We start from the raw sequence: 27,028 nt of genomic DNA, 5'->3' as shown, positions 1-27,028 counted from the left end.
CAGACTAAAGGACATGGCAAAGAGAATGGCTGAAAAGCAGAGAAAAGCATGGACTTTCTGTTCTTCATAAAGAACTCGAGGGAGTAGGCCATTTCAGAATTTCTGCTCGTTTTGCAGGAAATACAACAGGCATATTCATTCATAAAGCTGAACGGCAAATTTGGCACATTCGGAATAACAAATAAAAAATAGAACTGTATAATTAAACTAAAATTATTATAGACTATATGGTTTTTGTCATCTTCTGATTGGTCAATTTCAGATGGATCGCCAAATAGTCTCGTTCAACCGCACATACGCCACAAATTTAAAACGACAGCATCCGATTTTTTTTGACATGTTTGAAAATTATCGGGAGGATGGGAGGTGCTCGTAACGTCTCGGATCGGCCCGTAATTCTTCTCACACGGTACGAGCCGCGACCATGCGATCATCTGCGATTTTCTCCCGAGAGAAAAAAATCGCCTGCGAGCTCGTACGACAGCAAAAATCGCACCGTGTACGCCCGCCTTCACTGAGCACAAAATGAAGCTTCTGCCATGGTCCCAGTCCTCTGACCTGAACCCTTTAGAAAATGAGTGGGGTGAGCTGAAGAGAAGAAGCACTAACATGGAGCTGTGAATCTGAAGGATCTGGAGAGATGCTGTATGAAGGAATGGTCTCTGATCTCTTATCAGGTGTTCTCCAAACTCTTCAGGCATTATAGGAGAAAACTCAGATCTGTTATCTTGGGAAAAGGACGTTGCAATAATTGGGTGCCAATAATTGTGGCCAACATGAACTAGAGAAAGCATTTATTTCACAATGCGATTTCCCTCCCACTTTCAATTGTTTATATATTCAATATATATTCCTGATCACTCTCCCCCTGCTGTGTTTTTCAGGATCAACTCCTGTCCTAATAACTGTTCAGGTCATGGAAGGTGTACAACGGGTAACTCCATCTCCAGCAGTGTTTACTGCGAGTGTGAGCGATACTGGAAAGGTGAGGCCTGTGATATTCCCTACTGTTGGGATGACTGTGGCAGTCCTGACCACGGATACTGCGACCTCACCGGAGAAAAGCTCTGTGTCTGCAATGATAGCTGGCAAGGTGAGGGGCAAGTAATTGTTCAGATGTCTTTTATGTCTTTATGTCTCCAAAACTGTCATATTTTTTTTGATAATGTTAATGTTCTCATACACTACTGTTCAGTTACTGGCCAGTAAGATTTGTTTTGGAAAAATTGAATACTTTTATTCAGCAAGGATGCATTACATTGATCACAAGTGACATTCAAGACATTTATAATGTTGTGAAATAATTCTATTTCAAATAAAAGTTGTTCTTTATATTCATCGATGAATCCTACAAATGTATCACATTTTTTTTTTTTTTTTAACAAAAATATTAAGCAGCACTACTGTTTAAAACAATTATTAATAATAAAGGTTTCTTGAGCACCAAATAAGCATATTAGAATATTTTCTGAAGAATCATGTGACACTAAGACTGGAGTAATGATGCTGACAATTCAGCTTTGCCATCTCAGAAATAAATTACATTTTAAAGTAAATTTTAAAATAAAAGAAGTCCAGGTCATTTAGATTGTAATATTTAATTGTGTAACTTACTTCTTTCAAAAACATAAACAGAAAATATTACAGACTCTTTCTAATTTTTTAAGGGTAGTACATTTGTGCATTTTCCCTATATTAATTTTCCAAACTCCTTGTGACTGCAAACATGAAATATTCTTTAAAGCCACCCAAATAAACACACCAGTAACAAAATCACAATGAGTCTTGAGCCAGAATTTTATTTTTGGGCGGGCCTGGGCAAAAGTGAGTGGGCACTAGGCTAGGGGTGCTGGTTATACGCCGCAATATTGTAAATATTTGTTTTAAACCAGGAAGGCGAGCCAATGGATATCACACAAGCAACGTGCAAACTTTGTGCAAGAGTTATGCAGTGAACCTCTTAATCTCAGTCGATTCACTAGAAAGTGAAAGTAAAAACTGACGGCGCTTTCGGAATCTGACCCTTTCATCAGAGTGGTTGGGCCTGTGCTTGTCAGGCCCGTCCGCTGCCTACCGCCCCTGTGATGCACGTTCAACATCTGGTGAAAGTAGTAAAAATATAGCTATGAATATTAGTAATTATACATGTATATAATTGGAAATATAGATTTTATTTGTGTACAGTTTCAATTGTATTTGGTTACTGGACATATACATGTTTCGATATTTAAAGACCCCCTGTGGTGAAAATCAAGTTTTTAACGTTGTTTACAATGTCTGTCTGGTGTTTTGATGTGCTTAAAGAAAACCATTTGCAAATTCATCAGGCAACACCACTGCTGAGGATTTTCTCCTTAAAATTGCGGTGTACCAAAGAGAATTTCAAAAAGGCATCTTGAAAACGTCGATCGTTTCCTATTGTTAACCAATCCCATCAACCTGCTGGGTGGGGCTTTTCATATCTGGTCATACGTTTCTGCTTACAACGTGTTTTTGCAGCGTTGAGCATTGTAGCCAATCACAGACATACCTGTTGATTTTATTGACGCAACGGCCAATCAGAGATGTTTAGGTAAGTCAGAATCCACTCACCACTGAAAACCAGTGTTGCCAATTTGGGGATTTTGTCGCCAAATTTAGCTACTTTCTCATTGTAGCTGCGACTTTTTTCTTTTTTTTTTTTGCGACAATGAGCTATTTTAGCTATATTTAAATAAAACTAGCGATTTTTTGGAGATTTTTTATTTTTTACTTGGCCACACCCTGCCGTAGGCTCGTGACCTCTCACGTTTGCTCTCAATCTTGCCAATGAGTCTGTGCAGTGAACACACCAGTACACCACGACTGCCATGACGCACACCACAATTTCATTATAAGCATCAATCAAGATGCCGGAGAAAAAAATGAACATCTTGTTTTAACCACGGACACAAAAGTTATACCACAATTCATGCACAGTCATGTCAACCAGATACTGAGAGAGAAGACAGTGCATCATCGTGTCATGTGTGCTGGGATGCAGTATTTTGCTCTTACTTTGTAGTAATAGAGTGTGTTGACTGAAATAAGTTTGTATGAATAATTTTTTGTTTTTGGAGAATCATAATATCTCTTATCTGTTGTATTTGAGCAGGACAGGGATTTATATTTAATCTTTTGTTATATTTTTTATACTGTTATCATTTGTCAAGTATATATATATATATATATATTTACTTTACTTTACTTTTACCAAATTTACCTGTATTTACTTTGTTTTCATATTTGGCGACTTTTTGGAGACTTTTGAGGGTGATTCTAGAGATTTTCTGAGGGAGGGGTTTGGCAACACTGCTGAAAACGCCAGAGATTTGTTCAAGGCTGAGTTCTGCACGGATATCTCTCGTTATAACAAACAAGGTGCAAATAAGATGTAAGTAGGATGATGTGAATAAGAGATTAATCGGGCAGCTTAGAGATTCAGAAGTGACAGCTTTTTATTCATATAGCTAAGCGGAGCGTTCTTTGCGCACTTTCTTGGCTGTAAATTAATCAATTCAGAATATATTTACTCACGGGTTCACTCTCAGATAACTGTTTATCTGGTATTGCCATTTTCCATTGTGTAGTGTTTACCGTTAGTACTTAAGTTAAATGAGTGGAAAAGTGGAGAAAGTTCGAGCTGGTGTGATTGAGTGGTGGCGGGGAATAACGTTAGTTAACATATTCATTGCTCCAGGTATGCTAAGTGAGGTAAGGTTGTAGTTAAATTCATGGCATAAAAACGTTATTTGCATGGGGAAAGCGTTTAAACATGTAATTTTGATGAACAAAGATGAGTTTTAAGAGATACAATTAATGACTGCGGGGGATTTTAAAGTACTTATCTTATTTTTGGAGGTCTATTATTCAGATGCTAAGATGATTAATTTCGCAGTTGTTTAATGTTGGGAAAAGGCTGCCCTCTCTGGCGTGATGTGAACTTGCAACCTTATTCTTCGTTTAGAGAGGGGCTTTACTAACCGCTAGATGGCAGTGCTGGATCATTTTTTAAATCAGTCATTCAAAAGTGTAGCTGCTTATCTGTAGTAATTCATGGAATATGTAACAACAACAAACAATTTTATTATTTTTTTGTTTACTGCTCCTTTTATTATTACCATTTTTATCACCATTTATTCAGGGATTTTTAACACATACACTTGTGATTAGGTTTCTGGGGTTTCATTTATCAGAACATTTGTAATTCAAGGAAAGAAAGAGCATATTTGGCTGAGGTATTTGACTTGTTAACCATGTTATTGAAAATACATATCAAGTTGTTGACAGTTCTGGTCCATATCCCTCAGTGTTTGTTCAGAGTCTTACAGTTTTTTCATCTGCTTACACACATTTTCAAAACTTTGCCTCTTTTTTTTTTTTCAAAATTTTACACACAAATCCAAGAATTGCAAACACAGAATGCAAAATACCTCACATCTCTTGCAAAACGAAGCACTGAATTCAAAATATTTTCAAACACCTTTGCCATAATATTAATTCCTGTTAGATTTGTGTGTGTTACATAGAGAATTGTGTTTTGTGTTTTGCAAAAAGTGTTTTATGAAAACTGAGTCAAAGGCTGAGAATTAGTGTATTTTTGAGAATTAGTGTGGTTTTGCAGATTTGGTGTGTGGTTCTGGTGTTTGAGTGTCAGGTTTCAGAAATTGCGTGACAACTAAAGATTTTGTGTGTAAGCAGTTGAAAAAAACAGTAAACTAGACACACACAGCTTATGTGAACACACACTTCTCTGTAGTTTAATTTGCCTGTCTAGTTTCTTATGACTTCTTTCTCATCTCAGGTCCAGATTGCTCTTTAAAAGTTCCTTCGGCTGAGCCGTACTGGTTTCTGCCTAACGTGAAGCCTGATGGACAATCACTAGGTCGGGCTTCCCATAAAGCAGTGGTTCATGGGAAGCTAATGTGGGTGATTGGAGGGTTCACCTTTAACTACAGCTCCTTTCAGATGGTTATAAAGTAAGTTCTGCCGCCTGGCAACATAATAAGCCAATATAAAATTTAAGGGGGTCTGAATACTTTCCGTACCCACTGTATATTCATGCATCTGCATGCATCACATCACTTGTGTGTATAAGAATTGTTCATGCACACTTATGTTTAATTATGTGATGTGATCTTTAAAAGCAATTTTTGACATTCAGGGTTTGATGTTGTATCCCTAAAAAAAGAATTCTAAAATATGTATCACAGTTTTTACAAAATTATTAAGGTGCACAACTGTTTTTACCATTGATAATAATAAATGTACCAAATCAGCATATTAGAATGATTTTTGAAGGATCACGTGACACTGAAAACTGGACTAATTGCTGATGAAAATTCAGCCTTGTTAGCACAGAAATAATTTACATTTCAAAATATATTGAAATAGAAAAAAAGTTTGTTCTAATATTTAATATGAATTGTAATATTTTTACAGTATTACTGTTTTTTATAGCATTTTTTTGATCAACCTCTTTCACAAATATAAAAAAAAATCTGTACTGAATACATTACTTTCCCCATGTTTATCAACTTGCAATGAATGTGCAGCACTTTCTCTTTCTTTCTTTCTTCCTTTCTTTCTTATGTTCCTCTGTTTTGCAGCTATAATCTAGAAAGTAGCACATGGGATGTAATACCAATCAACGGTGGCCCTCTGCAGCGCTATGGACACTCTCTGGCTCTTTACAAGGTAAACACACTGCTAATCACTTTGCATAACAATGCCTCAGTGAGTGATTTGACTGTTTGCCATTAAAATTCAGAGCCTGTGATTTACATTTGAGAAGATGTGACCTCAGTCATTGTTGTCCATAATGTTACAGGCCAGGGTCAGATAGTGTTTAGCTACATGTTGCATCGAGTTGCATGTACTTTCATTATTTTGTAGCAACAGTGCCCTCTACTGTTAACGTAGAGTATTTTTATCAGGTAATGTAGTAATCATTGCATTATAAAGCCCTGATAGTTTATGCTTTAGTGCTATTTAAAAGAGGGTGTTAAATGATATATAGTCTCTTGATTTCTCATGTGCTCTCTTTTTAGGAGGAGAGGTCAGTACTTAATAGTATCCCAGGGTTGTTACACCGGTGATTTCGCATTATAGCTTTTAGCTTAGCAATGTAGTGCTTAGCATAACTGTTAGATTTTTCATTATTTACTGATAAGCAGTATTTTTTGTGTGTATTAAAAATGGGTACTTGATCAAATGCATTCTATGTAGTGGTCGACCGATATATTGCCAAGGCCGATATATCGGCCGATATTTGGCATTTTTTAAATATCGGCATCGGCCGATAAGTTTTCCTGTTTGGCCGATGCGTTCGAGGTGGGACTTTTATTTTGACGGCACGACAGACTTTTATTTTGAAGGCGCTGAGAACGGCAGCACCTGAGCACACAGTGCTCACATTCTCCCTCTTGTTCGCTGTGGCGTTAACAGTTCTGTCTTAATACGGATTATCTAATACGTCTGTCTAATAATCTATACAAAAAAGTATTATAACGATTGCTTTAAGTAATAGAAAGGCAAACATTATAATACTTTCTTGTTTGCCGTCAGCATTCAGCAAATACGCATTTATATAATTTAAATAAATCTTTGAATGTCTAATGAATATTTAATTTCACAAACCTTGCAAACTTAGTCAAATCCAGTTGTGAGATCTTGTGAAGTGTGCATTTGTATCCTGCATCCTGTATGCTCGATGGTCGGTCCGTGTGAATTGAATGTGGGCAGGAGGAGAGTTCAGCTTCACTGGAGATGTGCAATCGACAAACTTTAAACTCATGATTTTAAATGATGCTGCGCTTTATGCATTTGCCCACTGCCATATTCATGTCATTTTCACTGTGTTCTGTATGTAAAATGAGTGTTACCTTGGCTTTATTTGAAAAAATATGATTCCCAAATTACACAAACTTCCCAGAATTCTGTGCCCTGTTGGTTACAGTGCTTACTTATATTTTTATTAAATATTTATTTATTTGTGAAAAATATTTTGACATCTAAAGTATAAGTATGTTTTATTTAACACATTTATTTTTTCATCCATTTTTAAATGATTTCAGTAGGGCTGCAACTAACGATTATTTTAATAATCGATTAATCTCTCGTAGACTCGGCGAGCACGCGCAATTTAAGTCCACGAGACCGAAAGTCCACATGAAGTGCGCCATTTGGGACAGGGCCTATATGAGGCGCCGAACTCTGCTAGCATCAGTGCGCGAGAGAGACCGAGTGTGTTCACTCTGCTCCGCGCTCAACTAAAGTTTTTTTTTTTTTTTTTAATAATCAAACGTCTCCGCGTCGCGCGACACAACGAATCGATTATGAAATTCGTTGCCAACTCTTTTAGTAATCGATTTTTATCGATTTAATCGATTCGTTGTTGCAGCCCTAGATTTCAGATTTCTTAAATATTAATTAAAATAAATACAATTATATCTGCTTTATATCGGCCATCGGCCCCCCTGGTTTCCAAGATATTGGCATCGGCATCGGCTGTCAAAAAAACAATATCGGTCGCCCACTAATTCTATGTGTTAAATTCCGTTTTTAGTTGTGTTCAAAAACTTCCTCTTTCCAAATCTGACTGCACTTACTTCGCTTTGTTTATTTTACTTGTTAAATGAACAGGCTGTCATAAAAACAGTTAAAGTTAGCAAAGTATTAATTTGTTACAGTAAAGTGGTAAGTTTTGTTTTGTCTGGACTGACAAAAGAAAAACTGTGCTGCATTGGCCGGGAATCGAACCCGGGCCTCCCGCGTGGCAGGCGAGAATTCTACCACTGAACCACCAATGCTCACATGAAAAAGCAGTGTGAGTTCCCGTGGTCATGTGGGGTTGAGGCACACAACATGGCTTCTAAAACCAATGCGATGAAAGCAGGAGCGCCAGCATAGAGAGTAGAGAAACCAGAAGTGTAAATCAGAAAAGGGAAGAACTGGAGAAAGGAAAGGAAGAGTGCACACCGTGGAATGTGTAGTAATGTGGAAGTGAGCATGTGGTGAATGGAGTACCACATGACCACGGAAACGTCCACTGCATTGTCATGTGAGCATTGGTGGTTAAGTGGTAGAATTCTCGCCTGCCACGCGGGAGGCCCGGGTTCGATTCCCGGCCAATGCAAGGCATCTTTTCTTTTGTCAGTCCAGACAAAAGACTTTATTGGAACATTAACATAAGTACTTAGCTTAGCCTGTGTGTAGAATGAAGAAAGTAAAGGAATAATGGCAGAAACAGCTGGAAAAAGGAAGATAAAAACATAATGCATTTGATCAAGTACCCATGGTTTTCATCCTAAAAACAGAACTTTCAAAAAAAAAAAAAAGGGCTATTATTGTGACAGTTTATTCAAAAAATACATGTCGAATGAGAGGGTTCACATACTTCTTCATTTTTTCTTTGGACAAAAAAAATTATAAAATAAATGTAGTGTAAGTCAAGTCTGGGTGTGTGAACTGAGATATTAAATCAAAGTCAAATCAGAGTCGTTTATTGTCAAATGTACAAGTACCATGTATGAAGTACAATGAAAATCTTACTTGAATGCTTTTCCACAGACTATAGACAAGATAGAATACAATAGGCATTATTGCTGCAGTATGTACAAAAATATGCACAAGAATAGACTGGACTCATTTACACATAGAAAGCCACTACCATCCCTCTAGGTAAGGTTTTTTGTTTGGATGAGCTTCATTGTGTTTAGATAACGAACTATAACTGGATTTAATTTAGGCTGAGATGCATGCTGTCATGCACAACTGAGATGTATGTTTAATTTAAGAAATGGGGTGAAGTTATTCCATACACAACTGTGAATCACATTCTTTCCGATGAATTTTCCACCGCAGGGTGTTCGTTTTCACCACCAGAGCCTGTGATAATGTCTGCGGATTCATAAGAATGTTTATACTGCTAATGGTTTCTAAGATACGCTCACTGAGTCTGAAGGAAATAAGCAGGAACTTTCTCTCTGTCCACAGTGTAAACTGGTTTCATTAGGCTGCTTTTGAGTTAGTATAATACAGCAGTGGATATACCTTTACAGCAGTTTAGTGGCCGTCAAGACGTCATACTTGTTTATTGTGCATATATAGTAGGGTTGGGCCGATTGATGATGCCATCGTCCACGTACGTGTCCATCGCACGTACTCTGTTTATACTATGGAGCGGCAGTACTTACCACACATTTTACAAGATTATATATTTGTCAGTGGTATGAGGATTTGCAAATCATTCGCCATTGTCCTCAGTCATCTCTCCTTACTCTATTTATGTGGTAAGTGAAATTTTATGTACTGTAACAACCGTTACACCGTGTCTACACCGGATGCGCCGCATCAGCTAAAGTCTGTCTACACTGGACACGACAAAGCGACCTCTGAAAATCATTTGAAATTTTTGTCAGCACGTCATAAATAGAACACGGTAGCAGTTTAATGTCGGGGATTTGTCGTGTCGTGTCGCGCCGCGCCACATCCAGTGTAGACCGCATCACTGATTATAATGGGTTCTATACACTGATCTGTATATAATGAATCTCTATTATAGATCAGTGGTTCTATAGTATTTTTTCGCGCCGCGCCGCTCGCGTCCGGTGTAGACACGGTGTTAGGAATCGTTATTTGTTTTCCCTTATAAGGATTCACGCTTCGGGCACACCCCCTAACTCCACCCCCGCCGATGTCATCGTCCATCGCGATGTATCACTGTAGACATCGTCCGATGCCAGTTTTGTAGACATCGCCCAACCCTAATATATAGGCTACATCTTTCTCTCTTATGCGCAGTGCACATTACGTTTTAAATTGGCTGTTTTCATTGTGGCAAAAGGTCCCTGGCAAATGGACAAATTAAAATTAGGGATGCTCCGATCCGCCTTTTTCGCCTCTGATACCGATTCCGATACCTAGGGTTCGGTATTGGCCGATACCGATACTGATCCAATACCAGTGAAGTTTTTTTCCCTTATTTAAATAAATGCAGAATTGATATATCTCTGTGTGTGGAACTGATAATCATTCTTTCACAGTCTACTAGATACAGACTACATTATACAGAAAAATAAAATAAACAAATATGAAAAATATAGGCCTATGTATATTTATAATCTATGACAAAAAATTCTCATAAACTAGGTTAGTGGATAATAGGCAGCAAAAGTTATTCTAGAAAAAATGATCTTGGAGAGAGCTTTACCGAGCTGACTGCTGTAACCGAACGCGACCAGGGTTTAAAGGCTGAACGAATGACTGACAGCCACAGCGGAGAAAAGAGTTTGTGTGAACTTTATTGTAAGGACTTAAATATTCATATGCAGCTCACATTAAGCTATCGTATGGCTTCAGAAGTAACACAGAATAATTCGCACAATCGGGAAAAAAATAAAAAAATACAAATCTCGGATTTGGATCGGCCCTCTCTGACCGATACCCGATCCGAGAAAAATGGCACTATCGGAGCCGATACCCGATATGAATATCGGATCGGCGCATCCCTAATTAAAATCATTGTTTTGTCCAAAATACACATTCACTAAGCTGTCATCTGGCAGATGTCTTTATTTGTCAAATGCTCTTTGATGATAGGAATGCAGAAGGCTAGTGAATGTGCATTTGCAGAGGATTAGAGGTTGTGCATGCTTGTGTGTGTGTGTGTGTGTGTTTCATCAAAGAATGAAAAAAAAAACCTTTCCAACACTGATAATAAATCAGCATATTAGGATGATTTCTGAAGGATCATGTCACATTGAAGACTGGGGTAAGTCGTGGCCTAATGGTTAGAGAGTCGGACTTGTAACCCAAAGGCTGCGAGTCTCGCAGGGATTGCAGGTGGGGGGAGTGAATGTACAGCGCTCTCTCCCACCTTCAATACCACGACTGAGGTGCCCTTGAGCAAGGCACCGAACCCCCAACTGCTCCCCGGGCGCCGCAGCATAAATGGCTGCCCACTGCTCCGGGTGTGTGTTCACGGTGTGTGTGTGTTCACTGCTGTGTGTGTGCACTTTGGATGGGTTAAATGCAGAGCACTAATTCCGTACTTGGTCACCATACTTGGCCACATGTCACGTCACTTTTTTTAATGATGCTGAATATTCAGCTTTGCATCACAGAAATAAATAATAGTTTAAAGTATATTAAAAATAGAAAAACATTATTTTAAATTGTAATAATATTTCAGAATATTGCTGTTTTTTTTCTGTATTTTTGATTAATTAAATGCAGCCTTGACAAGCATAAGAGACTTAATTGTTAAAATAATCGTTTTATATTTAAATATCTTTAAATATAATTGATTATTTATTACTGTGATGCAAAACTGAATTTTCAGTAGCAATTTCTCCATGTAACGTGTCACATTCAAAATTCTTATTATCAACAGCTGTGCTGCTTAATATTTTTGTGGAATATTACATTTTTAGCATTTATTTAAAATATAAATATTTTGTCACATTATATATGTATTTACTGGATTTTTTTGTTCAATATAATGCATCTTTGATTAATAAAAGTAATAATTTCTTAAATCTTACTGACCCCAAACTTTTGAATGATAGTATATGCAATTAATGAAAAGTACAAAAAAAGAACTTTTGTATTTTCCATGTAATGATTACAGGACACCTATAGTTTAATTGGAGTTCAGCAGAGTGTTTTTTTTGACCTGGGATCAGCTCATAACCTTTCTAAACTTTGTGAACACCACATTGCGATAGTAAAGTCACTACTTTTCCGTAGTTATACGCTCAAGTTCGAGTCTCGTTTTTGTTAGTTAAAGAGATGCAGCAGTGTCACAAGGCTTGAGTTTGTTCTCCATGGAGTCCTTTCCAGATGCAGTGTATTTGATTGGCTGTTTACAAAGGAGAATATGTGCTACTGCAAAGCGGGTAAATTGGTCTCCAACTTTTGCTCAGCCTGAGGTGATGTAATACCTCAAATGCTTGCACAAGAACTCATCATATCATCTTAATGTCTCCTCTCTATCCTTTACAGGATGATATCTACATGTTTGGTGGGAAGCTGGAGGCAGGCTCCGGGAACGTAACAGATGAACTGTGGCTGTTTGATACACGTAGCCGGTCTTGGTCCCTTAGAACACCCAGCCCTGGGCTGCAGGTCCAACCCTTCGCTGTGGAGGGACACACTGCTCACATAGTGGACAACAGGAATGGAGAACCCATCATGGTGGTGCTTTTTGGCTATTCACCCATTTACAGCTACCTCAGCCTTGTCCAGGTGTACAACATTCGTAAGTACCGATATGTGCCTCGAAATAGATTCAGAATTGCATTATCGAGAAAAATATTCTTCCCATGAACTGTATAGTTTCACGACAGAGGCTGCAATGATGTCAGTCAGATGCAGACAGTTAAAAATGCAGACAATTCCTCTGGCTTCCAGCAGGTGGCAGTGTATTATAACATTTAATTAGTGCAGTGCCTTAGTGATGATATGGTGAGTTGACATGGCCAGTCTCATTAAAGTGAAGGTTTTCCACTTTCTTTTCTTTCAGTGGTATTTTCTACTTGACTCGACACAAACACACACCCACTCAAACGCACACTTATGCTTTAGGTCATTAAGAAGTGGTGGTACCTGAAGTGCACTGTCTGGGATTGAACAATGATTAATGTGTCTGAGCTCTGTTGAGACTCCACTTAAATCTCTCTTTCTTATGCTTTCGCGTTCCCCCTCTTACTCTGTCTCTGGTCGTACTCTCTAAATGAATACATGAGCTTATTAGAGCTGGTGAAAATGATGGCAATCGCACCCTGCTACACATATGTTAAAATTGATGACATAAAGAACTTGGTGAAATTAGAATGATGCAATATTTGAAGATAAGTTTTCTTAAATTTTAGATATAGGTATAAATACAGTGATGTAACAAGTCAGGAAAGCAATGAAAGGCAGAGACTGCTTAACCCTGGGATCCTCTGTCTCTGTAACACTTAGTCATGTGTAATTCATCACAGATGTTCTACCAGCGAGCAGCTAACCACAATCTTGAAATCAGACTAGAATGCTAAATGTCGGCATGTTAGATGTAGTTACGCCACAATGTTAACTTATGTTTAAAGTTAGTTTTAATGTATAAATGTATTTTTTATTTCCTTAATTTGAAAGTAGCATGTTAAAATACTTCGTTGCATTGGCCGGGAATCGAACCCAGGCCTCCCGCATGGCAGGTGAGAATTCTACCACTGAACCACCAATGCTCACATGATTTATATGTTTGCTGACACGTGGACTTCCGTGGCTGCTGCCGTGATCTTTTCTCTTTTGTCTCTTCTTTTTTTAAATTAATTTTCAATCTTTCTTCTCAGAAGTTTCATTTTTACATCCGTCATGCCCCTCACTAAATTTTACACATAGATTCTTAGATTAGACATAGATTAACTATAGAGATGCTAATTTCCTTCCATTTATGATCAATGAATAGAACATTAAAATTCTGTTTCACGCATATGTGCTCAAATATTTTAGTATTTAGAATATTTTAGTATTTAGAACAGCAACAATAATAATAATAATTGATTAATACTGCATTTAGGCATGTAACGTTACTGTAGTAAAACTTTTTTTCTGGACCTGGAGAATGGTATTATTATTATTATTATTATTATTATATTCTTTAAAGCATCTTGTAAATGCCATGGCTCATAAATATGCAAATCATTGAGTGCTGTGATATATGGTATTACCATCTGCCACTATGTACTGTGTTACTACCGCTGTATATTTTTGAAAGCATTTACACTGACTTTTATGCTAATAACAATATGAATTAAAGAAAGATCTTTTTCTTTCTCTGTTTCTTTCTCAAAAGAAAGTTTGCTTTCTCATGATACCCTGCGTTATACTGTTAGCATATATTGCACATATGAGTTTCTGAGAGTAAAGTCTAACTCTTTGTCAGGCACTAACTCCTGGTCGGTGGCAGAGACGAATGGGGCGCTGGTGCAAGGAGGATATGGCCACAGCAGCATTTATGACAGCTCTTCACATTCCATATATGTCCACGGAGGATACAAAGCCCTCCCTGCCAACAAATATGGCCTAGTGGATCATTTGTTCCGCTATCAGGTCCACACACACACCTGGTGAGTATCCACACGGTGTACATGTAATACTATGAAAAGTGTGTGTGCCTGTGTATCGTTGCGTGACTGTGACTAATCATTTCAGCCTCTGCCCTTTCACAAAAAGAACAGATACTTTCATCCACACGTAAATCAGACCTTAGCACATATGTAAGCAGGAATCACATCTTCGCTAAGCCGATGAGTGTGCTGACCAAGACTTTCCGACATGTGTGAAATATGACAGCATTTACAAATAAGCTAGTAGTGACACTATAAATGATGCCAGGTTACTGTTGCCAGGCTGAGTTCTTCGGAGGTTTAGTCCAAGAGGAACGATTCCAACATGCCAAACAGGTGTTTTATCTTTTTTCATAACCCTGCTGAAAAACAGCAAAAAATAGGATAGTTTAGCCAAAAATGAAGGAATGGATGGATGAATGAAAATTTTTGTCATCATTTACGCACCGTCTCATTGACTTTCTTTCTTCTGCTAATACAAAAGAAAACATTTTGATGAATGTTGGTAACCAAAACATTTTAGCTACCATTGGCTTCTGTTGTATGGACAAAAACACAGTGAAATTTCACAGAATATCTTCCTTTATGTTCCACAGAAGAAATAGTCATACAGGTTTGATAAATCATACAGGTCAGGAATAAAATGAGGGTAAGTAAATGATGACAGATTTTCGTTTTTGGATAAACTATCCCTTTAAATCGCTGGTGTGCTAGTTTTAAAGACAGGGTAGGTGATCTAGTTCAAAAACATTTTTTTGTTATGCTGGTTGAAAGTCTCTTCACATCCCAATAGCAGTCACTAAATTAAGTGATCTAAATGTATTTATATTGTCTGTGGAAGGTGTAGTACCATAAAATGTTCTTCCAATCATATTCTTCAGTACGAGGGCTATGATAGGCTGTCCTATCTGCCTGTCAATGTATGTATTTGCATACCTCCATGCACCCTGTTCACGCAGACATGATACGTCATCAGTGCGTTTCAATATGCCATTGCAGACCGAGCGAGAATGGAAGGCGTTATTATTGTAATACTATGCGCTTTGTACTGTAATGTTTTCTCACCGGTGAATGAGGCATGAAGCAATCTGACAGCATTGCATTGAACCCTTCACCAACGCCGCCTTTCGTGTTGCTGGTTAGCCTCTGGTCTGCTTGTGTGCATTCATGTGTTTTGGAGGAGGCGTGGCTTTGGAGAGTGATTTGCAGGGAGGGTGGGATCTTATGCTTTCAAAGCTTGCTATTGCTAGCCTGTCCGAAATCACCTACCCTACCGGCCTGGTCAGACTAGTATGTTGGATGGTTTTAGAGTCGGTTTGGGTATTTTTCAACTTGCCGTCCAGCTAAAACAGCTAAACACCAGATTGACAAGGCTGGGAGACCAGCTTAAACTAACTAAGAGCGACTTCAACTATCTAAAACCTTTAAACCAAGCTTAATCCAAGTAAGATTAGCTAAGAACTAGGGCTGTGCGATTAATCGAAATCGTCATAAAATCGCATAACATTTCTAAATCGCTTTACAGCACGATTTTACGCGCCCCGACCTCCCGCAGTATGCTATCCGAACCAATCAGAATGCTAGAGACATTTTGTTACACCTTTACTTAGTGATTATTTTGCCTTATGTCTGTTCTAGAGACATGTTACAGCTTCTTGATAAAGCTCTAATTGGTTTTCTTTTGGAAATATGTTTCAAATTCACACTGAATGCATTAATGACTGTAAAGCATGTCTATGTGTGTCAAAATCGTGATTAAAATCGAAATCGCAAAATTGATCAAAGAAATTGCGATAGGTTTTATTTGTCCATATCGCACAGCCCTACTAAGAACCAGTTTAGACTGGTTTAAGAGCAAGGAAGTGTGTAATTTGTGCACCAAATGGAATTACTGTTTTTGGTTACACCATTTTAAGCTGTCCTTGTTACAGTGTAATGTAAAGTAATGAAAGGTGTTAAAGGGATGCTAGAGAAGATCTTCGGTGTTAACATTCATCTGTCACCTTTACTCTTTTTTACCCCCCCCCAGTTTCCAGCAATGTTCTCAAATCTGGTCCTGTCTGGTCAGTAAAACAAATGGATTGTAGCCACTTTTGGTGCTGCTAATGGTGCAGATATTACACTCTTTCCCTTTTAACTCCAAAACTAACTTGGAAATGTTATGACATTTGTTATTATTAATGTAGTGTTTGGCCTACAGTTGAACCCATTGGTACCACCAATGACTTTATGAATGCTATGGAACACTTCTTGAAGCTTAGACAAAGCACAAAGTAGTGGTAGAAGTTAATTTGAGGTTTCTTTCTCACGTTCGTTCCTTTTCACACTCAAAGACGGTTCTCTTAAAAGTTGTCGGCTGCACAAAGAAAGCTTTTGTATCCATTTCTCCTAGAACGTCACTGTCACCTAGAAGAGACACATGCCCAGTTTTTTTATCCTTTGCCTTTATATTTACTGTCTCTTTGCTTGGCCTAACGGTGAAACCTGTCTCTAAAAGCTTTCGTACCCTTAAACGCAAGGATTTCTCACTTGCACACACACACAGAAGTCTGAATGTGCGTTCCTCACTCTCTGGCTTTTGATTGGCAAGGTAAGTGAAAGTAGCTGCACAATGCATCAAACAACGCTTCGCTTACAGGGCTCGGGGTGTTTGACAGAGTGTAGAGAGGAGTGCTGAGTGGATGCAGAGTGACACAGAGTGCTTATTCTCACACATACAAACACAATGAGGTTGAAGCAGATATGACACATGAGATGGAAAGCGAAAGGGAGAAGTGGTGAAAGAATTTAGGAACCCATTGTGCCTTTTTGAAGTTAGAACTTTAGAGAAGATTTTAAGAAAGTATATTGTATATTTTTGTAAATTTTTGGAATCTGAAAAGAAAAAAAAAAAATTATAAATGAATGACACTTAGGAGCTGGTTCATTTTCATGTCTCAAAACCATACAGCCTGTCTATGAGGGAATACATCAACTTAGTGCTGTGGATCGCTGGATCGGCTTTCACCGTGGACGAAGCGGTGTCCAGCCCGGGATTGTCACATATGGTCGCCGCAAGCCCGCCAGCCGCTCCTTCATCGAATTCGCCAGCCACCACTCACTCTAGCCACCGGCCGCCGCTCACTCAAGGCCGCCGTGTGTGATGCTGTGTTTCGTTGTGAAAGCGAAACTACTTTGTTTGGTCTTCCAAAAGAGGACACGACTAGAGCAATTCGTCTCTGGTGAAACTGATTGCAGGGATATAACTAAAGACAGGACAAACTAACAAAAACATAAAAACAACTGCGGGGCACGCCACGGAGGCAGCCATCACCGTCGGCGCCATCGTACCGATTCAAAATGATTTTGAACAATATGATGTACAATACAATACAATATGATTCAAAAACATATAGTATTACCTGTGTAGTCTGATTCGAGAACGGATTATTCTTAGGAGCCAGTTCTTTCTAGTGAATCAAAACTATACAGTGCAGCCCATTTAGGCCCAATCCCAATTCTACCCCTTAGACCCTCCACTTTCCCCTACCCCTCCGTTTCGCGCGTTCACGTGAAGGGGGGTGTCTCGATTCTCTTTTGGTTGGAGGGGTAGGGGTAAGGGGAAGGGCCAGATAGTCCTTCAAACGAAGATTTTTCAGGACCACACTTCAAACGAAGGGGTATGAATTATCTCAGCGTAAACCGGCTTCAGCGGCAACATGGCTGCCCGAGCGAACAAAAAGACACATAAATGTAAGAATTTTTTGGCATTAATAAAGATTTTAACGAAAAGTAATCATTTGTTTTATGTTACTTTCAATCGTGAGTTCATATTTACGGTCATGTTACTCAAATAAATGTTTGCAAAAAATCGCTAAAGTTTGCTAATGTCATATCATTACAGAATGCACGATAGTGCCACAACATATTTTCATGTCTGATCAGGGCGATAACCACCATAGACATTGAGGGGTTCTAGCCCCCCCAATAATTATAAATCGCTAAACCCTTTTCTCAAATATTGCCAATTCGAGAGAGAGAGACAGAGAGAGAGAGAGATGAAAGTTGCGATCAAATGCTTTTTCAGCATTGTGTTTCTTTTTTATCACAGTACAGTAATACAATCTTTCATAGACATATTCATGTTTAAACTCAATAAATATAACTTTGTTTAACTACACCACGAGTGCCATCTATTATTGTGTTGTTTATCTAAAAGTGCACTTTTCCTTGTTTTAAAGGGGAAGGGGAAGGGGTATAAAATAGAATTGGGATTGGGCCTTAGTCTGATTCATGAATAAACAACTTTTATGAACTGCTTCTTTTTAGAGGATCAAAAACATTCAGCGTGACCAGCGTAGTCTGATTCCTGAACGAACGATTCAGTGTAGTCTTGATTCCTAACTGAATGGTTATTTTTAGTGAATAAAAAACAGTTACTAAAACAATCTGAATTTCTTACTGTTCAGTTATTATTACTGACTTGAAACAAACCAATAACTGTTACTATTTTATGCTGAACATGTCTGGTTCTTCATGTGACACAATGTGAGTTTTGTGAGTTTGTGATTGTGTGTGCACAAGTGCTTATGCATACGTGTGTGTTTCTGTGTGTGGGTAGATGTCTCTGTGTTGCCATATTACTGATGGTGCCCATCTGCGTATCTGACCTAGCCTGTGGAGAGTGACCTTCAGACCAACTGTTCCATCCCATAAGCTAAACACTCACGCATACACTGCATTACAATAGCCAATGAGATGTGTGTTTGCTTCTCCCCAGGTTTATTCTGAAGGAAAGCGGTCTTGCAAGATACCTCCACTCCACTGTGCTGATCAGTGGAGTTCTGCTGGTGTTCGGGGGAAACACTCATAATGACACCTCACTCAGTAATGGGGCCAAATGCTTCTCCTCTGACTTCCTGTCCTATGACATCGGTATGAACCACCTGTGACCTCCTTTCTCTGATTAAACTAGTACTTCCTTAAAGGTAAAGTGTGGAATTGCAATAATAGTGATTCTTCCCAAATTCCCATTTGTGATCTTTGTAAAAAATAATAATAGTGCCATTGTTTGGAATTTTTTGCACTTCATATTTAATGAAGCTTTATAACATACAAAACTACCACACTTTGGATTCATTTACCATACACATATATATTATTTTATATCCAGTGACGTGTTATGAGAAACAGAATGCATGCACACACAGTGGTACAGTTACTGTAAATTGTTTCATTTCGTTCAAGCTGCTGCAGTGTGATATTACTCACAGTTCATTACAGAAAGCTGATAAGCCAGTGGAGATCTACTGGATTGCACAGTTGAGTCATAATGGAATTTCCCAGAATATTGCTGACATATGCAAGCGAGACACATACAGGATGCAGTGACTGCATGTGTGGTGTCTGTAATCAGATCTTTGGTGGTACCCTCATGGAAGACCTCCCAGTGCAGAACCTTTAAATAGTCCACATACCACCTCATCAGTGCTCTCACTTTTCACTTTTTGGAAGTGAGTGTCTGTGGCTCTGTTCTAAAACTTAGTAAACTGCCTATGTAGACATGATTTTAAGGCATTACATGCTAAAGACATGAAGCCAGTTTGAATGGTATAATTTAGCTGCCCTCTAAGCTTCCTTCATTGATCAAATTCTAACGACAATTTCAGAATGCATTGTGCCTGTAAGAAAAAAAAGATGGGAAAGTGAACAAAATGTCAGTTATGTCCCAAATGCAGCACACTTTTTTTGAAACCTAAATGCCAACCTAGGCTCACTGGAAAAATGTACCTCTACATTTTTACAAAACTCAAAAAATTACCATACAATTCACTGTGGCTTCCAGCTGAAAGGAACACTAGTAGAAGTACAACACAGCCAACATTTATAACTTTCACACAAAGTTTAATTACAGGGGCAGATTATTGTTAAATAAAGACCTATTTTTGTATGGTTCCTTGCACAGTACTATGTTATGATCTTTAAACACTTTTACCATAGAATGTGATTTGTAAACTGATACATTTTGATGTTTGCATCACATAACCAGCTCCATATGTACAGCTTTTCTGATGTAGTAAACTTGCTCGGTAGCTCACCTGGTATGGCATTATACTTGCAATGCAGAGCTCTCTGGAATTGCTTGAAACGAGAGTCACAAAAAAAAGATAGAAGACATGTAGAAGCAAGCTCAAATGGCATGGTTGCTTCTGCAAATGTGTTTTGGTGTCACGTTTGCATTGCTAACACTATCAGTTAGGTTTAATTTAGGTGGTACATTATTTTCATCAACATCGATAATTTAACTTTTAGTGCCACTCACTAGACGTTTAAGTTTTGAACTGCTGTAATACACCCAACAACCAATGTGATAATCTGTTTCAGATAAAATTGAACATGCTTTTAGTGCCACTCTTTAAAAGTGTTGCAAAATGTGCAAGAAGCAACGTAATACCATTTTGCAGAAATGTCGCCACAGGCACATTTTTCCAACGAGCTTGGGTTTCTTAACGCTAAATGACAAATGGTGACACTTCATAGACATACATATGCGACGACCATTGCAAGTATGCAAGATGACTTCTACACACTTACACAACAAGTGTGCCAATTGGGACAGAGCCTGTTTGTTTGCAATTTATTTTACTACAGAATATATTGATACAATTTTAATATAATTATGAAGGGACGTTTTTACACAATATTTGTGCGTGCTATGTATTTTAGGCTTATTAGAGTATCACAATGTTACCAACATGTTAAAGCCAAACTGTTAAAATCATTTGTAAGTCAAGTCTTCAGTGTGCAACTTGTAGTTCTTGTCAAGTGCTCGTCAACGCAGGCATAAATAGTTTGATGATGTTATTGTTCCATCTCTTCAGTTTCTTTAGTGTTGGCAACTTGTGGAGCAACTTATTTACACACACACACACACACAAACACACTCACACTCACAAAATTATTCAAGGCACATGTGCGAGCTAAGCATACAGAATTTGCATGGTTAGAAAAATCTGGCTTTGCACATACTTTGCTGATGCATAAAAACGAAGTATACTTTTGGCCTTAGAAGGCAGCTGTTTATGTAGGCTGCATACAGTCCAGCAAGGCGACTTGCTAGGTTTTGGAACAGAGCGTGTATGTGTGTTGCTGCAGTCATGCAGATCATTTGTAAATCTGTAAGCACACACGCAGCTGAGGGGCTGTTAATGTAGGTTTACAGATATCCTCAGTATGACCTTTCTCAAGGCAAGACCTCTGTGATGGATTGCTTCTGAAACCTTTGACCTCTGTGGTATAATGTCTGGCCATAGGCATCTGTCTGAAGGTATCTGGTGGTACACTTTCATTTCTTCACTCACAGGGTGGTGCTGTGCCACAGAGCTTTAAAAAAAACGTATGAAATTATTTTTGCTTGTAGTCTTTTCAAGTTCACAAAACTTTCTTCTGCAGAGTCAGGCACTGTAAACGTTGACAACACTTTAAATAATCATTTATAATGGGCTGATTTGGAGAACAAAGAGTGCACAGCATGTTTTACATTGCACTTACCTTAAAATATTAAACACCAATTAACATATGCAACTTTTCTCCTGCAAGCCAACGATGAATTTTACGACTGTTGTTTGATATTCTCTATGGCTTACTTTGTCCCAGTAGAGCATGATCCACACACGATAGGTTTACTATGGCCTTTGGCAACTTTGGCTAATGTGGGTTTTTGAATGGTACTTTTATGAGGAATATCAGTGAATGATTTAAAGTGTACCTTTCAGTGCTGACAGTAATATTTAGCCATCATTAAATCCTCATAAAAAGCAGCGAATGCCAGCAGGCCAGATGGTGTCTGTTATTTTATGAATATCTTTTACAGTACCTTAGACAAGGAGGTTGTGGAGCCAGGGGAGGGTGAGAGAAAGGATGCGAGGAAGTAAGAGATTGTGCTCATTCTTACAAATTCCTCCCACAGTGTTTCATACTTCTGTAAATGTAGACTAGCAACTATCACTTCCACCTGGCGCTGCTCTACTGCAGTATGTTTGCACAGAATTTTGCAGCTCAAGTAGTATCAACGGCTTGTGGACTCATTGGACCTTGCTGGTTGTGTTCTGGTGTTAGGGAGTGGTCATTTTTGGCTTGAGTCTGGGTTGGCTCTGTGCGCTCAAGCCACTTTGTCTGATTGCACAAGTTCGCTTGGACAGCCTTGACTGGCTTTACACATACTGGTCTGTCCACATATCTATCACTACCACTAAAGCACTGGCCTAAAATCTGCTCCACTCACTTAATTCAGTAAAGTAGCAAATTAGGCCATTTTCTAATTACCAGCAGGCTTTCTGGAAATGCTCCTGGAATTGCTTATAACTGTTGGTCTTCTGTTCTTAACGTTGAGGATACAGAGGGCAGCCCTTCCAACCTGCTGCAGTGTTATGAAACACACTGAAGTGATGAACAAACTCTTTTCTTGACTTTATACCTTGTAAAATGCTGTTTGTATTTAAATTACTGTTTATTGGACTGATTATGTTTGCATTGAGTGCAGTGATTGTGCTCTTTTATAATTGCACTACTTTGCAAACCTGCTTTTTACTTTTCTAAATTCTTTTTTTTTTTTAGTTTGGAATGACTTGGAAAACCTGCGGAAACTAATTACTTAACTTTGCAAGCAAAGTAGTTCATCACAATTGTGTTGTAGCTTACTTAAGATAAGATTAATGTTAAGATTTAAGAACTCAATAGAGACACAGAACTCAACAAAAAAGTTTTCTTCAGAAGTCTACTTGTTCATATATTATAAAAAAAAAATAAAAAATAAAAAAAAATAATGTCAGTGTAAAACCTGTAACAGACAACATATTGCGGAGGCAACACTAAGCCATTTATTTGTTGCATGAAATGTATTGGTAAAACTTTACAACAAGATTCCATTTGTTAATGTTAGTTAATGTATTTACTAACATGAACGAACAATGAACAATACATTTATTACAGTGTTTATTAATCTTTGTTAATGTTAGTTCATGAAAATACAGTTGTTCTCTGTTAGTTCATGTTAATTCACAGTGCATTAACTATTGTTAACAAGCACAAATTTTGTTTTTAATGATGCATTAGTAAATGTTGAAATTAACATTAACTAAGATTAGTAAATGCTGTAGAAGTATGGTTCATTCTTAGTTCATGTTAACTAAAGTAGTTAACTAATGTTTACTAATGAATCTTACTGTAAAGTGTTACCAATGTATTTGTTCCATAAAACTTGAAAAAAACATAAATAAGAACTTGTGTGAAGTGTGTAAGTTGTAAGAAGTGTGTTGTCAAAACAAAAACGTTTAAAAAGTAAAACTGTAATAAAATAGTCTCCACAAAACGTAAGTGTGTAAGTGCGATTTTCAATTCCCTCACTATATGCAAATTTAACAAAGTTCACGTCAATGAAGGCACCAGATATGCGCTGCATTTTATTAATCATCAGCTAATTTCAAGATCAAAGACCACAACAGGCGGCATCAGCACTGGAAAGATAAGTTAGTGTGTAGCAAAGTTCGTAGTCACGGGAAGAAGGAGACGGGAACCGGCGGCCATTTAAACAATTTAATAAAATAAACAAACAAAACGAAAGTAAAGCGGCAGCCCCTCACGGACGACTGCCGCACACAAAACACAAAATAAAGTCCAGGCCTGGTCCTCTCTCGTCCAACACTGTTGTCACTCCTTCTTTTATCCTTCCGGAGCTCCTCCGTGGGACTCGAGACCGGTGAGTGGCGCAGGTGTCGCGCATTAGCAATTACTCCACCGGCCTCGCTCCGTTCCCACGGCTCTCGGCCCCGCCCCACTCGTCACATAGTGTTACTACTTTTAATGAAGATGATTGTATGTTGAGTGTTTGCGACTTGCTTTCAGTTTAATTTGTGGCAGTTATCTGGCTATGTCTTATAACACGCTCTCACATGTTATTTTAACATTTTGGGAGGAGTAAAATTTACGTTTACAATTATACAGTTTCATCTGGAATTGAAATCCGTCTCGAAAGTGTTTTGGAAGGCATTTACACCTGGTCTTTTCACAATCGGATAGCTATCCAATCACAGAAAACACATGAAGTGACCAGATGTAAACAGGCCCGCTGTGATCAAGTGAAATGCCATACATTAAAGAGCTACAAATAAGTTTGCTCTAGCTAACTTCTTTGAAAACAAAAAAAGTCAAAACATCAACTTCTCTTGGGTTTTTTATTTATTTATTTTTTTACTATCGTTTCTGTTGCTGTGAACCCAGCGGTGTCTTGGGTGAAAGCCGTATCGTTTTAGGACTTTGGTCACAACTGTTCAGTATTCAGATTTTCAGGATTAAAGGGGTCATATGACGTTGCTAAAAAGAACATTATTTTGTGTATTTGGTGTAATGCAATGTGTTTATGTGGTTTAAGGTAAAAAAAAACACATTATTTTCCATAATGCTGCTAAAAATAACATTATTTTGTGTATTTGGTGTAATGCAATGTGTTTATGTGGTTTAAGGTAAAAAAAAACACATTATTTTCCATATAATGTTCATTATTGTTTCTCCTCTATGCCCCGCCTTTCTGAAACGCTTTGATTTTTACAAAGCTCATCGATCTAAAAAAGCGAGGTGTGCTCTGATTGAATCTGATAGCCAGTGCGTTGTGACTGGCCAAATGCCTCAAGCGTGTGACAGAAATGTTACGCCCCTTAACATACTGTGATGCCGTCTCCCAGCAGGACGAGACAACCAATCAAACCCATTACAAATGAGGCATTTGTAGCATCCAGTGGGGACATAATTACTGATTATAATCACTTATACTGTCGTAGAGAAAGGAAAAATTTAAATCGCATCATATGACCCCTTTAATCAAGTCATATTCTGACATCCTCATTAATAAACAGGACTGAAATGTTGTCGCGAAATCCCTTGTGCTAATGTCTGAAATGTTGTCTGTCAGTTTTCAGACTGACATTGTCACATATCCAAAATAACTTCATTTTGGTTACTACTCAATTTGCATATTTTCCTAAAAAGTATTAAGTGAAGATTAATGCTTGCCAAATCATAGTATGTGGGACATAGTACAAGATTTGTACTATTTTTCCTTTTCATTTTTCATAATTTAGCTACATGCATAACATGTAAACAAAAACAGTATATGATATGATGGTCTGTCCCAAGTTGTGGCATACTGTCTAACTAGAGCGCATACAGTACACACTATAAAGTATGCAGTATGTACTTTCCCAGAATGCGAATTGGGCCTAATTTCCTCTTCATTCGTTTGCATTAATGAGCTTTTTAATGTTATTTAATTCCCACCTGTGGCAAGTTCTCTGTCCTGTCTTCAACCCTCACCTCTTTTTGCTCAAGAGCACACTCCATCTCCATTAATTTATCTTTCTTTCTTTTTATTTTTACTCTGACTCAACTTTTGAGGAGAGAGAAGGGGCATTATTAGCTCTTTTTATGCATTTTTTCTCGCAATGAGGGACTGAATTCAGGATGACACAGAAAGCAGTTTTCATTTGCGTACCCTCTTGCCATGTCTTCCCCCACTCTCGTACTTCTAATTAGATTCAGGGAAAATGAACCCTAATTAAAATTGTAGCGCTCTGGCTGAGAGGCGTTGTGAAGCTGTGTTTTTTTCTGCACAGACCTTTTGTTTTAATACAACCAGCAGACTAGGTAGCAGATTGCCTCGGCACAAAAATATATTTTATTAAGCTTGCAATTAAAAGGGGTTTGATTTCCTTCCTAATGCATCTCCTGTTCTCTACCTCTGCTCTATCTGTTCCTGTCATCCAGTGTTTCTTCGCTCTGTTTCTTTGTCTCCTGTACCTTAGCAATGGGAGTTGAGCCAATATCCTGTGAGGAAATTAAATCTAGGCAGAGCCAACGATGACTATCAGGAGCGGTTTTACCATTTGAGAGAATATGAATGTCACCTTTAGATCTGTAGAAATTTGGACCAGATTTATTGAAGTAATGAATTATTCCAGCCAGAAGACTGTGGGGTAGTGTACAATGTTTGGCCGAACTGTGATGGACGAAGACAGTGGCTGTGTCCGAAAGCATTTATGCATGAAGGTAATACCTCCCTAAACTGATTTCGGACAAACCTCTGAAGCAGTATATAATAATTTAGTGATCTGCAACAACTAGTTTTTTTTTTTTTGCTAGAAATAACATCAAATATGGAAAAAGTTTGTCAAATCATACGTTTACACTCAAACTGACCACCAACCAAAACCTTCAAAAGCCTTTTTTTTTTTTAGCTCAACTGTCACGGAATTGAACGTGCAGGATAGTGCAATATCATAGGCAGTGAAGTAAACAGTACATCTATGCTGCATTCAAAAATCAGTCAGATGAATGCAATCCCAGGAGACAGGATGTGACATGATCTTTGGATTCAGACTGCCTTGCAGTTCACTGCAGTTCATACATTCCCTGGGAAAGTTTGGAAACATAAGTTTTGCTAATTCTTTGTGATGAACAGTGTTGGGCAAGTTACTCTGAAAATGTAATCAAATTACTGATTACTGATTACTCCTTTTAAAAGTAATCACGTTACAGCTCTGATTACTTTATTTCAAAAGTAAGTAGTAATTAGTTACATTACTAGTTACCTTACTTTTTTCTCCATGAAATTTATGAAATCCCAGCATACACGCTCCCGATAAATATTTGTTATTAAAGCATCAACATTCACAGAACACTGTTATTTTTAACTAAAGCAAGCGGCTGCTGCGTGCATGGTTTGGCATGGCAGAATGCCAGCAAAGAGCGCTGCGTTTATAATCTCTAAAAGACATCTCAGTTCATTGCAATCTCCCAAATCTCTGTTATAACACAATAAATATATGCATAATGAATCTTTCATAATGTCTACAATTCGTGTG

At 38.1% G+C, this 27,028-nt stretch overlaps 1 protein-coding gene and 3 non-coding genes across 4 annotated transcripts in view; 2 read left to right on the top strand and 2 right to left on the bottom strand.

The window, feature by feature from the left end:
- Window positions 1-27,028, top strand: part of atrnl1a (attractin-like 1a) — a 271,222-nt gene that overhangs the window by 30,414 nt on the left and 213,780 nt on the right. The window contains exons 5-10 of the mRNA XM_016457834.1: window positions 885-1,093; window positions 4,823-4,997; window positions 5,628-5,715; window positions 12,025-12,280; window positions 13,952-14,135; window positions 18,895-19,049. Coding sequence (XP_016313320.1) covers window positions 885-1,093; window positions 4,823-4,997; window positions 5,628-5,715; window positions 12,025-12,280; window positions 13,952-14,135; window positions 18,895-19,049 — 1,067 coding nt within the window. The remainder of the gene's footprint in view (window positions 1-884; window positions 1,094-4,822; window positions 4,998-5,627; window positions 5,716-12,024; window positions 12,281-13,951; window positions 14,136-18,894; window positions 19,050-27,028) is intronic.
- trnag-gcc (transfer RNA glycine (anticodon GCC)) lies at window positions 7,759-7,829 on the bottom strand. Its single transcript has one exon. It is a non-coding gene; the product is annotated as a tRNA-Gly (tRNA).
- On the top strand, window positions 8,085-8,155 carry trnag-gcc (transfer RNA glycine (anticodon GCC)). Its single transcript has one exon. It is a non-coding gene; the product is annotated as a tRNA-Gly (tRNA).
- Window positions 13,180-13,250, bottom strand: trnag-gcc (transfer RNA glycine (anticodon GCC)). Its single transcript has one exon. It is a non-coding gene; the product is annotated as a tRNA-Gly (tRNA).

The sequence above is a fragment of the Sinocyclocheilus anshuiensis genome, unplaced genomic scaffold, assembly GCF_001515605.1.
Source record: "Sinocyclocheilus anshuiensis isolate Anshui unplaced genomic scaffold, SAMN03320099.WGS_v1.1 scaffold63, whole genome shotgun sequence".
Classification (NCBI taxonomy): Eukaryota; Metazoa; Chordata; class Actinopteri; order Cypriniformes; family Cyprinidae; genus Sinocyclocheilus; species Sinocyclocheilus anshuiensis.
Note: the sequence above shows the minus strand (reverse complement) of the source record. Positions and strands in the feature narration are given on the sequence as shown.